This window comes from Chrysochloris asiatica, unplaced genomic scaffold (genome assembly GCF_000296735.1).
Source record: "Chrysochloris asiatica unplaced genomic scaffold, ChrAsi1.0 scaffold00136, whole genome shotgun sequence".
In the NCBI taxonomy this organism is placed as follows: domain Eukaryota; kingdom Metazoa; phylum Chordata; class Mammalia; order Afrosoricida; family Chrysochloridae; genus Chrysochloris; species Chrysochloris asiatica.
In genome coordinates this window covers 1417145-1431154 of record NW_006408654.1, presented here as the reverse complement: position 1 = coordinate 1431154, position 14010 = coordinate 1417145, and the positions used below count along the sequence as shown (strand labels likewise).

General features: G+C 38.2%; 1 protein-coding gene across 2 annotated transcripts in view; it reads right to left on the bottom strand.

The window, feature by feature from the left end:
• Nucleotides 1–641: 641 nt before the first annotated feature.
• RASA2 (RAS p21 protein activator 2) overlaps nt 642–14010 on the bottom strand; it is a 168804-nt gene continuing 155435 nt past the window's right edge. Inside the window, exons 20-24 of one of the 2 annotated variants that reach the window (XM_006869846.1) lie at nt 5807–5889; nt 4974–5182; nt 3988–4091; nt 3450–3639; nt 642–1145 (exon numbers count right to left, since the gene is read on the bottom strand). In XM_006869846.1, the coding sequence (XP_006869908.1) occupies nt 1115–1145; nt 3450–3639; nt 3988–4091; nt 4974–5182; nt 5807–5889 (617 nt within the window). In that variant the 3' untranslated portion in view covers nt 642–1114. The remainder of the gene's footprint in view (nt 1146–3449; nt 3640–3987; nt 4092–4973; nt 5183–5806; nt 5890–14010) is intronic. The other variant, XM_006869847.1, reaches the window with a different exon arrangement.

Genomic DNA, 14010 nt, shown 5'->3' with positions numbered 1-14010 from the left:
AATTCCATTTGGCTAGCAGGCAAAAAGGAAAAAGCAATGAAATATAAACATTTTAAGGAAAGTATTATTTTTATACTTAAACACTGATCATTGAACTGATCATAAAGATGAGATACCACGGAGGATCTCCAGCCTAATCTGGGGCGGTCCAGATTATTAAAGTGCACTAAGTGACTGTTGTTGAGTTAGAGACCACAACCTGACACCACGAGAGGGGCCTGGAGATGGCCCCTACAACAACAGGAAATCACAAGTGGGCTCAGTGAGTCACATCACCTGCTCTTACTGTCCACTTCCTTTTCTTCTTCAGAAGAGATGTCCTTGGAAGTAATGTCAACCTGAACTCTCAAATCAAGAAAATGAGTACCTGATCTTCAAATACAATGGGTAAAAACTGAGTGGTCTCATTTGATTTTCTTTGCCATCATGCATCCTAAATGTAAACAAGATGCACACATGAGCAGATTCCCTGATTCTTCCTATCTCAGTCCTATTTACATCTGGAAATAGGCAAAAGGATCTAGCAGTTTTCAAGGAGGCTCTAGTCATTTTGTATAGTTTCTGTCACTGTTCCTAATGTAACCCGTAACACTTAATAGACCAAAGGAAAATCTTCCCCCCCCCCCCGCCCCTCAAAGAGGAGGGGGAGGGCTTAGAAGAACTAAATGGGAAGCTCTGAATTGTCATGGATTGGAATTTTCTAATAAAACACAATATTGGCAGTATAGAACAGGCACTAATGGTAGTGAAAACAAGTTCACAGAACATGGAGTGTTACAAGAAGAGATTGTTTCTTGCTATGGAGGAGTTCTCCCTTTGTTAAAAAGCTTCTTGAAGATCTTCTTTAGGAAGATTCTTTCTATTAGAAAGAAGTTACAGATGCATGGCTTTGGACACGTAAGTTATGAAGGGAATCTTGGGTTTCAAATTCACCCGAAAACATTAATACCAGAATTCTCAGTTAATTTCAAATATTAAATATTAAATACAATGTGAACACAGGTGACACGAAAGCCAATGTTCATTCTTAAATACTATGGGCAAAATAGGTGATGAATTAAAAATTCCAACAAAAATAGTATTTTCCAGTTCTTCTGAATCTATTGGTTAAACTCTAAGATGCTTTCCCAACAATTGGATTTTCCCTAGAAAACAATAAAACAAAATTATTTTTCAAAATCTGGAAAATAGAATACTTTCTAAGTGACAAATATAGAATGCATTAGGTATTCATACTCTCATGCCAAGTCTTGCTTCATTAATTCAACAAGCATTTACTGACAACCTACTTAACGCCAGGCACTGTTCTATAAGCTAGGGATACCATCGGGAACAAAACAGACAAAACCTCTAGCCTCATGAAGCTTACATTCTGGTATGGGGAAAATAAACAAGTATTTGGTACATCAGCGTTGGTATATTTTAATAGGGAAGAGGATGCTATTTAATATGGGTGGCAAGGTTTTGCCTAGGACCTCATACAGAAACTTTCTGGGGCTCCAATAAAAGCAAATTACTACTGTTGAAAGAGAAGCAAATGTATATGTAGAGAAGTTAGCATTGGGATGCTTACATTAACCTTTCTAATGTACTCTTCTAACTGGGGCAAGCATAAACATTTAAACTAATACAGTAAATTTTTGTTGATCATATACCAATGATCTCATTATTAATCCACACATCAAAGTGGTTGGTTTAGTCTTTAGAATCCCCTTACTCATCAGCAGTATAACCTTCCATAAGGTACTTAATGATCCTCATTTTCTCTAGCTATAAATTGGGGATAAAACTATGATGGACTGCTGTGAGGAACAAAGAGAGAATGCATACTGTAGCAAACACTGTTAGTTGCCAACACAAAAACCATTACCTTCCTATCAATTTCTTGCAAATAGAATCCTGATTTTGGTCTAATATTAGGTAGCTTTGTATTTCAGGAAAAAGGGGTTAAGTTTCCTTTGTCTTAAAATAAGGAGGAAACAGCCTTGTTCAGCCTCTGGACCCTGCTGAGAACATGTGTGGCTCCTTGTGTAAGTGGTACATAAAGCTATCCTGTTGGCTGTATGAAATTCTGCACTTGATATTTAGTATCTCCTCTACCTTCACTGCTTCTGGCAAGATGCTCTGCCTAGCACTTACTTGAATTCTTTTTCTTTCCTGTTCATTATGCTTTAATTCTACAGGCCCTGTCCTGGTGTGGCACTACAGGATAAAGTACTGGACTATTAACCCACAAGGTCAGCAGCTCAAACCCATCAGTTGCTCCTCGGAAACCCAATACAGGGTTGGAACCAAGTCAAGGGCACTTAACAACAATAAAAAAATATGAGAGTAGCCTATGTTACCTTTAAAAAATGACAAAAATTTATATAGGCAAACCATGTCTTTAAGTTGATAGCCAAATGTTATTTTTCATATCGTTTATAATTTTGTCATAGCACACTAATGAAGTCTGGTTAGATTTTAGGGAAAATGATCTTTCAGAATAGTTCCCCTACCCTGCTACCTGGGATGGAGGTGGGCAACCTTACACAATTAGCTTGTATAGTGCAGAATGTCATGCAGATGATGTGTGACATTTAAACAAAAACTAAAGGATGAATGCATAAACCTGCTGCTGCTTAGATCACTGCAATTTCTAGAACACAGGTTCTTTCACTGATTTTTAAAATGAAACAAAAAAATTTGTGACTTGGAAAAAAGAAAGAAAACGTGAGGTTCTTAACTCCTGCTGGTCTCTGACTATGAGGGTGAGACTGAGGGAGACAGAGGCTGTCCTGTTGTGGAGGTTGACTGGAAGGATGATCAGTGACAACAGTGCTGAGCTGATGAATGTATCAACCTGAGAAGTCAGACCTCATCTATGAGAGTACAGTATTACCTACTGTTTAAGCCACTTCCACAGGGGTTTTCTATAACTTGCTGCTAAAAGTAACCTACAGTGATGCAGATGTAGATAATTAGGCACACTGCCTAGTGATGTTGTAAAGTTCATGTCACTGACTTGCTTATCCATCGACATCGGAGAAAGATTTAAAGCATCAACTATAAAATACTTCTTTTTAGCACTTTCACAGCTGATGTTTAAATATTTACTATGGTATGAGTAGGAATGGACTCTGTGGCACCTAACAACAACAATAGCAATAACGACAACAAGGTATAAGGCACTGTAAGAGATGTAAGATAGAGTAAGGACTGGTAAGAACAAAAAGCTCCCAAAGTATTGAAGCAATGAATGGAATATAACATTTGTAAAAGTGAGGATGAATTATAGACCCAACAGAACTGAAAAAGACACAGGCCACTCTGAGTCTAGCAGGTTCTCAACTGGGTCTTGAAGGGTGAAAGTAAGCAAGAAACAGGCATTTCAGGTATGAGCACAGGATAGTGGAGGCAGCCCTAAATAAAGTTTACAAATACGCTAACACTGTCTTAAAAATACTTACTTGCTCCCATATTTTGCACTACTTGATCTTTTCTTCCTATACTTTTCATGAGGTTCACTCAGCTTCTCTATGACACTTTTTATTTGCTGAATTGTTTTAAAGGTTGTTACAGAATCCTCGATTACAAAGTTAGAATAATCATCAGGCTCTTTCTGTGGTCCTTGATAGACGGCTATAGTTCCACAAGCCTCTATAAATAACAGTAAAATCTCTGATCAGACAACTAAATCCCATAAACATAATTCATTGTATAAATACAATTTTTTAAAGTGTCCCAAGCTAGGATGATTCCCCTTGGCATGGTATTGGTAACCAAAATACATAAAGTTTATTAACAGGATCATTACATTTATGTAAAAATGGAATTTTAACTTCCCAAGTATCTATGAAACTCTTCTGGGGGGTTGCCAATCTGCACATAAATAACATTTCAGTAAATCTATAATATTCTCAACTTTATGATAATAAGAACTCAATACTTCAGGTATTACTAATGGAGGATAAAGTTTATATTAAAATAGATTAATTGTATATTTACCTTCCATTTTCTGCAGCTTAAGTATACTGAGGGTAAAAAGGGAATAAATTCTTTCTGTTTCTCTGTCTTCATCAATATCTATTTCGATGTCCGCAGGGACACCTCTAAGGTAAAAATGAAATTAAAGACATTGGAGAAATTTTATTTTGTAACATACCAAAGACTTCCCATGGATTGAGACTAAAAATGGAATCAAAGAATTTTCTAGAAGGATATCGAGAAATCAACCTTCATTTGAGAGTTAAATAAAATGGGGCTAAGAGAGGTTTGGTTGTTTTGAAACTCTTATCATAGGGAGTGGAATTGGAAAGTAAAATCATTTTCATGACCTAGTTTTACACCATAAGGAATTCATTATTACTTAAATCTACTGGCCAAAATGACTGCTTCAGACAATCAAGAAAAAGAATGCTAAGCCCTTCTCCCTTGATAATCTTGCTGACCTTCATACATTTTTAAACATTTGCCTTTAAAAAAAAATACCAGCTTTACTGGGATATAATTCACATACTATAAAATTTACCCTTTAAAAATTTAAAACTCAATCATTTTGACCTGTTCAACTAGTCCCTGACAACCACTAAGCTACCTTCGTTGTCTATGAACTTATCTAGTTTGGCCATTTCACACAAATGTCATCATATGATGTGTGGACTATTAATTTCAGAACATTTTCATTAGCCCAACCCCATACCCGCCAGCAGTCACTCTCCATTCCCACTCCTCCTCCCTAGTCCCTGACAATCACTAAGCTTCATTAGCCTCTGTGAATTTACTTGGTTTGGACATTCCATACAAATGTCATCATACGACATGAGGTCTCTATTAATTTCAGAATATTTTCTTTGTGTTTGGTTTCCTTCACTGAACATAGTGTTTTCAAGGTTCATTCATGTAACTTTGAAATAATCTGGCTGAGTAATACTCTACTGTATGTATATACCACATTTTAAGACATTTGTCTTTTTCATCAGAAAGAAACTTACGCAGTACAAGGCTTGCAGCCAAGAGTGTTTTCACTGGTCTCCTGACAGCAAAGCCAGCTTCCATTCAGGTACACAGAGGGATGATAAACACTGAGCCTGTTTTGGTTGCTTCGGCTCACCCTGCAGAGTACATCTATCCACTCATTAGCCTCTACACAGTTATTTGCCTGGACGTAGAGGGGTTTCTCCGTATGTATTACTTGGAACATCTTCAGAGATAATTAAGATAAAGAGTTAGTGACAGTCTAAAAATCAGCGCACAGTACAAAACAGAAAGAAGTACATAACAGAAATCTTGTTGGCTGGGTTAAATAACTGCTACTAAGGCATCTTATGAACTGTCACTTTTCAAGCAAGTGAGTCCCAGGGGTAATACTGTCACATTGTAGAATGAAATTCTAAAAACCTACACAAGTCCAAAGGAATGAACTATCATATAAATAAGAAAAGAGATTTCAAGTGGAAGAAAAAGTGTGAAGTAACAGAAAAATAAGCACTAAGCATGGAAAACATTCAGGAACCAGAAAACATCTTGTAGGCTTAAGTGTATACTGAGTGGTAGCAAAAGATAGGCTGGTCAGATAGGCTGGGGATACTGTTTAGAAACTATGTCAGACTGGGAAGTTTGATAATAGGGAATTACTATGAAAAGCACTTTTAACTAAGCTACGTACACGATAGATATCGTTTTAGCCAGCAATTTATAAACTGTTAATAATTAATAGTAAGTACTAAAATAACTTCTTAAAAATTTTAAACTGCTAAAAAGTATCTGAAGTTAAAAACAGCAACAACAACAAAAAAACCTTTAAATATTTATTTATGTAACTTACATTTTTCTTGTTGAAAGAGCTCTCTTCCAGTTTTTCCACAGCAAGAATGTTTTTGACTGGGATTGTGTAAATTGCATCTTTGCCTAAATAATAAAAGTGGGGCAAAATTAAAAAAATTTCCATCAAAATTATAAAAGTGCTATGTTAGTTCTGTAAGACTTAAGTTTACCTTCTTGATGGTACAAATTTAAATAACCTACAGATTTCCAAATGGTAGTATATGTACAAATATTCTTTGTTTCACAGAAGAGATAATAATATACTCAAAACTTGTGGAGGCATGAAACTCTTTTATGAAGTTATTATTACATGAGCAGCAAACCTGACTAAACCTAAGTGGATTTTTCTGTTTAATTAAGGGAGTAGCCTTCAAAACAATGTTTTAAATGGAAAAAATATTCATCACTGTCATGTATTAACTGGTCAACTGAGTACAGAGTTACAAAATTTACTCTAAGAGGCAGAGAGCAAAAGTGAAAATCTCATTCACCAAAGTAAATCCTTGACCTAACTTGTTATTGTTTTTAAGTGCCATAGAGTCAGTTCTGGCCCTTAGCATAGGGTTTCCCAGGAGCAGCTGGTGAGCTTGAACTGCCGACCTTGCAGTTCAAATCGACTTTACAGTCTAGCACATTAACCCACAAAGCCACACCAGGTGACCTAAGATAAAGAGGTTGGAATTTGTGTTAGAAAACTTGAGTTTGCTCCTAAAGGAGCTCCAGAATAATATGGAATAAGAATATAATGGATTTCAATTTAAGATTTACCTGAGACTATACTATATGCCATAGAGTTTATATAAAGTATGTTGTTGTTGTTAAGTGCCGTTGAGTCGGTTCTGACCCATAGAGACCCTGAACAGGGTTTCTGAGGCTGTATATTTTTACGGGAGCAGAAAGCATCATCTTTCTCCCGCTGAGCAGCTGGTAGTTTCGAACTGCTGACCTGAAAGTTCGCAGCCTGATTTGTAACCACTACGCTACCTGAGCTCCTTTATATAAAGTATAATCAAATATAATTCTAGCCTCTTCTGGGTGTTTTGTCATGGTATTCTTAGCAAAACCACCTACCCACCAAAGCTCTGCTTTAATAACATGTGGAATGAAGTACTAGAAGTTAAGATATTTGCATTTTTATATTAGTTCATGGATTAATGACAGCTTTTCTTGGGGAGTGGGGGCAAAAGCAACTATTTGGTTAATGAAAATTTATCTTGCACAGAGGTTAACACAGAATATTTGTTAAGCTTGATTCCTAGTGTGAAATCTAAAATTCATGAAATTTAAGGCAGACATGTTATCAGCTTATTTATTAAGATAAAGTCATTTAATTCAACCATTTTCTACCTAATGTCTACTATCTACCAGGTTATTTTTCTACATTTGGGATACAGCAGTAAACAGCACATATAAGGCTCATAATTTAGGTCTGGAAATTACAACAAAAGTCAAATAAATACTAGGTAGATCTGAATGCTACCATGAAAATAAACTGGGGAGATGAGATAGAAAGTAATTGGGAAGTTACTTTAAACTGGGTGGCTGGGGAACCTTTTCTGAAAAAGCAACATTTAAACTTAACATATACAAATCAAATGCATAGAAAAACAAGAGAAGATCATCTGAAGTCTAGACAATTTGAAAAATTCCTGCAGGCAGACAAGATCAAATTACTGGAGGCAGGAGTGAACTAAAGGAAACCAAAGCCTGGGCCACATATAGGAGACAACTGTACAAAAATATGAGTGCTTAGAAGAGAGCTTCAAGCCATAGTCAGTGGACACATATGCCAGGATGATTCATCAATGAGTTGCACCTGGAACAGCTGGACCGGTCAGCCCCTCCCCATTCCCTGGTTTGTGCTAAGCAGCAGGCAACAGAAGCAGTCAGGATGTGTGCTGGGCTACTGAGCAGTGCATGTCACAGGGAGCTGCTGACCTCAAAAGGGAAGGAGAACGAACACCCACACCCAGAAGACATGCATCAGCATCCTGCCCCTTGGAGGAAAGTTACTGAACAGTCAACAAGCAGTGAACAAGGATATTAAAACACAAAGGTGAGCAAATCACCAAACAAATGAGGTAAAACAGCACTCTTAGAGAAAGATACACACATGCTACAACAGCTGAGGAAATTAGGGTTACAACTAACTGAGGGAGGAAGTGACAAATGTCTTTGAGTTCTGGTCTACACAGGGGCACCACCAAGATCCAGTCAGAGACTTTAAACATTGTGCAATGAGTTTCTACGCTTAGATTGTTGAATGCACAAAGCAAGTAGATATACTCAAATTTCTATAGTTGTTCATTTCTGGACAAATTGTAACATAGAACAGGCAGAGTACAAACACATGACATTGCTACCAGGAACATCTACCTTCATGATGTTACTGAAGTTAATTTCACATAGTTAATCGTGGTTAATGAAGTGACTAAGTTTGTAAAATGATGGTTTTAATTGAGGATTCCCCTCCAAAGTACAGTGCAAAACAATAAAGAAATAGAAAATAAAAAACTTGACAGCCACAGATGATGTACCTAGAAGTGTCAAAATCTGACTAATAAGAATTCCAGAAACAGACTAGAAGACTGCTCAGGCTGTGAACCGCAAGGTCAGCAGTTCGAAAATACCAGCTGTTCCACGGGAGAAAGATGAGGCTTTCTGTTCCCGTAAAGATTTACAGCCTCAGAAACCCTGTACAGGGTCGCTATGAGTCGGAAGTGACTCCATGGCACATCACCACCACCACCAGGAGAAAATCACAGGTAAAAATATGCCAGAGACAAAGAAATACTCAGGCTGAAAGAATCTACCAAGTGTTAAGCAGGATGAATGAAGAGACAAGTATCCAGACACTAACCCACTGCCATCAAGTCAATTCCAACTCACAGCAACCCTCTGCAGGGCTTCTGAGGCTGTAAAGCTTTATGGGGTAGAAAAGCCTCATCTTTCTTCTGTGGACTGGCTATGGGTTTGAATTGCCAACCTTGCAATTAGCAGTCTGATACTTATCCTACAGTGCTACCAAACACTATAGATAGTGAAATGTCAGACTCTGAGGCCTAAAGAAAAAGTTTTATAAAAGTTTCTATGAGAAGAACAACCCAAAAGAATCAGAATGACATAAGAATTCTTCCTATAGCTGTAATGTTGTTGTTGTTAGAGCTGTTGAGTCGATTCCGACCCACAGCGACCATGTACAGGGTTTCCGAGGCTGTAGATCTTTACGGGAGCAGTAAGCCTTATCTTTCTCCCGCAGAACAGCTGGTAGTTTTGAACTGCAGACCTTGCGGTTCACAGTCCGATTCGTAACCAATATGCTACCAGAGCTCCTGTAATAGAAGCTAGTAAAAAGTAGAGTATTATCAAATTTCTGAGATAAAATTACTTTAAACCTTTAATTTCCACTCAATCTATTATATGCAACTAAGAGTAAAATAATGTCACTGAACCGTATGTATGAAGAATGCTGAAATGGCAAATGGTTTGGTACACATATTGCTGCTAAGTGCCATCAGGTTGGTACTAACTCATAGTGACCCTGTGCATGGGGTTTCCAAGGCTGTACAATTTTACAGAAGCAGAAAGCCTCATCTTTCTCCTGCAGAGTGGCTGGCAGGCTCAAACTGCGGTTCATAGCCCAGTGCTTATTCTGCAGAGCCACCCATGAACTTTTCTGAAGCTCCTTCATTAATATTTATCACAATTTAAAAGAGTATGGGTAAAATAAATATATTTTTTAACTGTGTGGACTTGAACAGTTTATCACTCACACAAAGCAAATAAATTGGAAAAACTGGTAGGGAAGGATCAAAAATCATTAAAACATAATATAAAAAAATTAAAAAGAACAAAGCAATGTTAAATTGAGGACACTGTAATTGTTAAAGTGAAAAGAAGCTTATGATTTGCAGATGGGCAAATGTAAAACTGATGATATGCTCTATTAGCCTTCACTCAAAAAAAGTTTTTTCTTTAAAGAGTATAAACACACACACCTTTAGAAAAAGATAAAACAATATTTACCTTTAGGGGCACAACTCAAAATGAGGAGAAACAGTGGTAAACATCTCTTAATAATTGAAACATGGAATGTATGAAGTATGAATCTAGGAAAACTGGAAGTTGTCAAAATGAAATGAAATGCCTAAAGAGCAATATCCTAGGCATTAGTGAGCTGAAACCGACTGGTACTGGCCATTCTGAATCTGACAATCACATGGTTTACTATGCCAGATACAACAAATTGAAGAGGAATGGCATCACATTTCTCATCAAAAAGAACATTTCAAGACGTAGCTTAAAGGACAATGCTGTCTGTGAAAGAATAGTATCTATCCGCCTACAAGGAAGACCAGGTAATACGACTATTATTCAAATTTACCCACCAACACTAAAGCCAGTGATGATGAAATTGAAGAGTTTTACCAACTTCTTCAAGGAGCTCTGGTAGCGTAGTGGTTACAAATAGGGCTGCTAACCTCAGGGTCAGCAGTTAAAAACTACCACCTGTTCCACGGGAGAAAGATGAGGCTTTCTGCTCCCGTAAAGATTTACAGCCTTGTAAACCCTGTACAGGGTCATTGTGAGTCAGAACTGACTCCACGGCACAATAACAACAACAACAACCAACTTCTTCAGTCTGAAATTGATTAAACACACAATCAAGATGCACTGATAATTATTGGTGATTGGAATGAATATATCCCACCATTTCAAGAACAGATATGATGCGTTAGAAACTAATGATCAAAGAGTAGAAGAGTTGTGGGATGGCATCAAGAACAGCATACAGGAAAACAACAAAAGGTCATTAAAGAGACAGGAAAGAAAGAAAATACCAAAATGGATTTCAGAAAAGGCTCTAAACCTTGCCCTTGAGTGTAGGAGAAGCTACAATTAATGGATGAAATAAGGAGGTAAAAAAGCTGAAAAGAAAATTTCAAAAGGTATCTTGAGAAAACAAAGCTAAGCATTAGAATGAAATGTGCAAAGACCTGGAATTAGAAAGCCCAAAAGGAAGAACACGCTCAGCATTTCTCAAGCTGAAAGAAATGATGAAAAAATTTCAAGCCTTGAATTGCAACATTAGGAGAGTTCTGGTGTGGCAATATAGGATAAGCACTGGACTACTAACTGCAAGATAGGTGGTTCAAACTCACCAGCCACTCTTCAGAAATCCTATACAGGCTCGCTATGAGTCAGAACCAATTCCATGGCACTCAGCAATAACAACAGGCAAAATATTGAATGATGCAAAAAACATAAAAAATGGAAGGAATACACGGAGTCACTGTATCAAATAGAAATGGTAGATATTCAACCACTTCAATAGGCAGCATATGTTGAAGAATGAATAGTACTGGAGGAATAAGCTGCACTGAAGGCATGGACTTTAAACAAGACTCCAAGAAATGATGGAATACAAATCAAAATCTTTCAGCACACTGATACAGCACTGGAGGCACTCTATGCCCAGAAATTTGGAAGACAGCTACCTGGCCAATTGATTGGAAAAGATCCACGATTGTGCCCATTCCAAGGAGGTGACCTAATGGAATGCGGAAACAGTATCCTAAATATCACAGCAAGTAAAATTCTGCTGAAGTTAATTCAAAATCAGTTGCCAACAATATACTGACAGAGAACTGCCAGAAATTCAAGCTTGATTCAGAATACGACATAGAACAAGGGATATCATTGCTGATGTCTGATGGATCTTGGCTGAAAGCAGAGAATACCAAAAAATGTGTACTTGTGCTTCAATGACTATGCAAAGGCTTTTGATTGTGTAAACCATGCGAAGAATGTGTATTCCAGAGCACTTAATTGTGCCCGTGAGGAACCTGTATACAGACCAAAAGGCAGCTGTGAGAACAGAACAAGGGAATACATTCATCAGGAAAGTTGTATGCCAGGGTTGTACACTTTCCATACTTATTCAGTCTACATGCTGAGCAAATAATCTGAGAAGGTGAATTATATAAAGAATGTGGCATCAGGACTGGAGGGAAGACACATTAACAACCTGTGATATGCAGATGATATACAACCTTGCTAAAAGTAAAGAAGACTTAAAATACTGACAAAGATCAAAGACTACAGCCTTCAGTATGGATTACACCTCTATGTAAAGAAAACAAAATTTCTCAGAACTGGATCAATAAACAGCATTATAAATGGAAAAAAGATTGACGTTGTCAAAGATTTCATTTGCTTGGATCCAATATCAACACTCATGGAAGCAAGAGTTAAGAAATCAAACAACGTATCGCATTAGGCAAATCTGCTGCACAAGACCTCTTATAGTGTTCAAGAGCAAAGATATCAGTTTGAGAATTAAGGTATACCTGACCCAAGTTATAATTATTTTCAATACCCTCATATGACTGTGAAAAGCTGGACAATGAATATGGACGATTGTAGAAAAATTGATGCACTTGAATTACAGTGTTGGAGAAGTGTACCCTGGACTGCCCAAAGAACAAACAAATCTATGCTGGAAGAAGTACAGCAAGAACACTGCTTAGAAGCCAGGATGGTGAAACTTTGTCGTTCTTTGGATATGTTATCAGGATGCAGCAGACCCTAGAAAAGGACATCATGCTTGGTAAAGTGGTGGGTCAGCAAAAAAGAGAAAACTCCAATGAGACAGACTGACAGCAGCAGCAGCAGAAGTGCTTAAATAATTGTGAAGATGGCACAGGAGCAGGCAGGGGTGGGCATAGGGGAGCTATGAGTCAGAACCAACTCAATGGCACCTAACAGCGCACCTAACAGCAACAAAGAAGCTTACATAAGTTTGTCCCCTTTATGTTTCACCACATTCATAAGATTTTTGCAGCCAAGGTAAATACCCACGCACAAATATCCTCTGTCAAAGCTTTATTGATTTGTGGGTATAGTCTCTCTCTCTCTCTCTTCCTCGCACATCTGCTCAGCCTGCGTGCCTATCCATGTTATCTCCTTTTAGGTCATCCTTATTGCAGGACTGTGTATGTAACAGTATTTATCTGTTGCTTTTAACTCGTCCACTCCTCCCTTTGTCTTCCCATGCAGTCAACAGTATTCTGCTAACATTTCATTTCATGAACTTAGTTACAATTCCCTCAATGTCACAGCAATCTTTCCAGTTCCTCCCTGGACTCTCTGCTTCCATTCTCCTCCTTTCCTGCCCCTTCCTATTGTCTTCTGAGCTTTGCCTTTGGGCAAAAGCTGTCCTTTTGGTCTTGTATGGTTGATTGTTCTGAGGAGTACATTTATCACAGATGTTCACTTTATAGGTCTTTTTAGCTGAAAGGTGACCTCTGGGAGTGGGTTTGATTCCAGGTTTGTTGGATGTCTAAGAGCTATATTCTTGGGATTTCCATCAGTTTCTAGTAAACCAGTATGTCTTGGTCTCTTTTGTTGTTGTTGTTGTTAAGTGCTATTGACTTGGTTCCAACTCTTGTATAAGGTTTCTGAGGAATGGCTAATGGGTTTGAACTGGTGACCTTGTGGCTAGCTGTCTAGTTCTTATTCTACAGCATCACACCACTAAGACACCCTGGTGGGTTGTTGTTTTTTAAATGTTTTATTGTGAACTATGTGATAGTTTACAAGGGAGAACATTAGCTTTACATTCATCCTATCATATATTGTTTCATTGCCACGGTTACAATCTCTTCCACGCATCAACCAACCAACCAAAGAGTGCACTCCTCACGGTTACAATCTCTTCCACGCATCATCAACCAACCAAAGAGTACACTCCGCAAGCCTGTGTCCTGGTCATCAGCGCACAGCCCCTCTCCCTCTCTGGGTCTAGAGTCCCTAGCCGCTCCATGTCATCGTCTCTGCCTCCATCTCTGGTGTCACTGTTTCTCTGGGTAGGGTCCCACACTCTGCTCTTCTCCCTTGATGGGTGCAGGGACCTCCACTCCTGGACTGCAAAGTCAACCACTCTCCTCCTTTTGCTACAAAACACCTACCTTTACATTTCCAACCCTCATAGACTGTAATCGTTATGTGAACAGATGACTACATCTTTCTCCTGCAAAGCAGCTGATAGTCTTGAACTGCCAACCTTTCAGTTATCAAGTCCTTAACCACTGTGCCACCAGGACTCCATATAACTTGTTGTTGTTGTTGTTAAGTGCCGTCGAGTCGGTTCCGACCCATAGCGACCCTGTACAGGGTTTCCGAGGGTGTAAATCCTTACGGGAG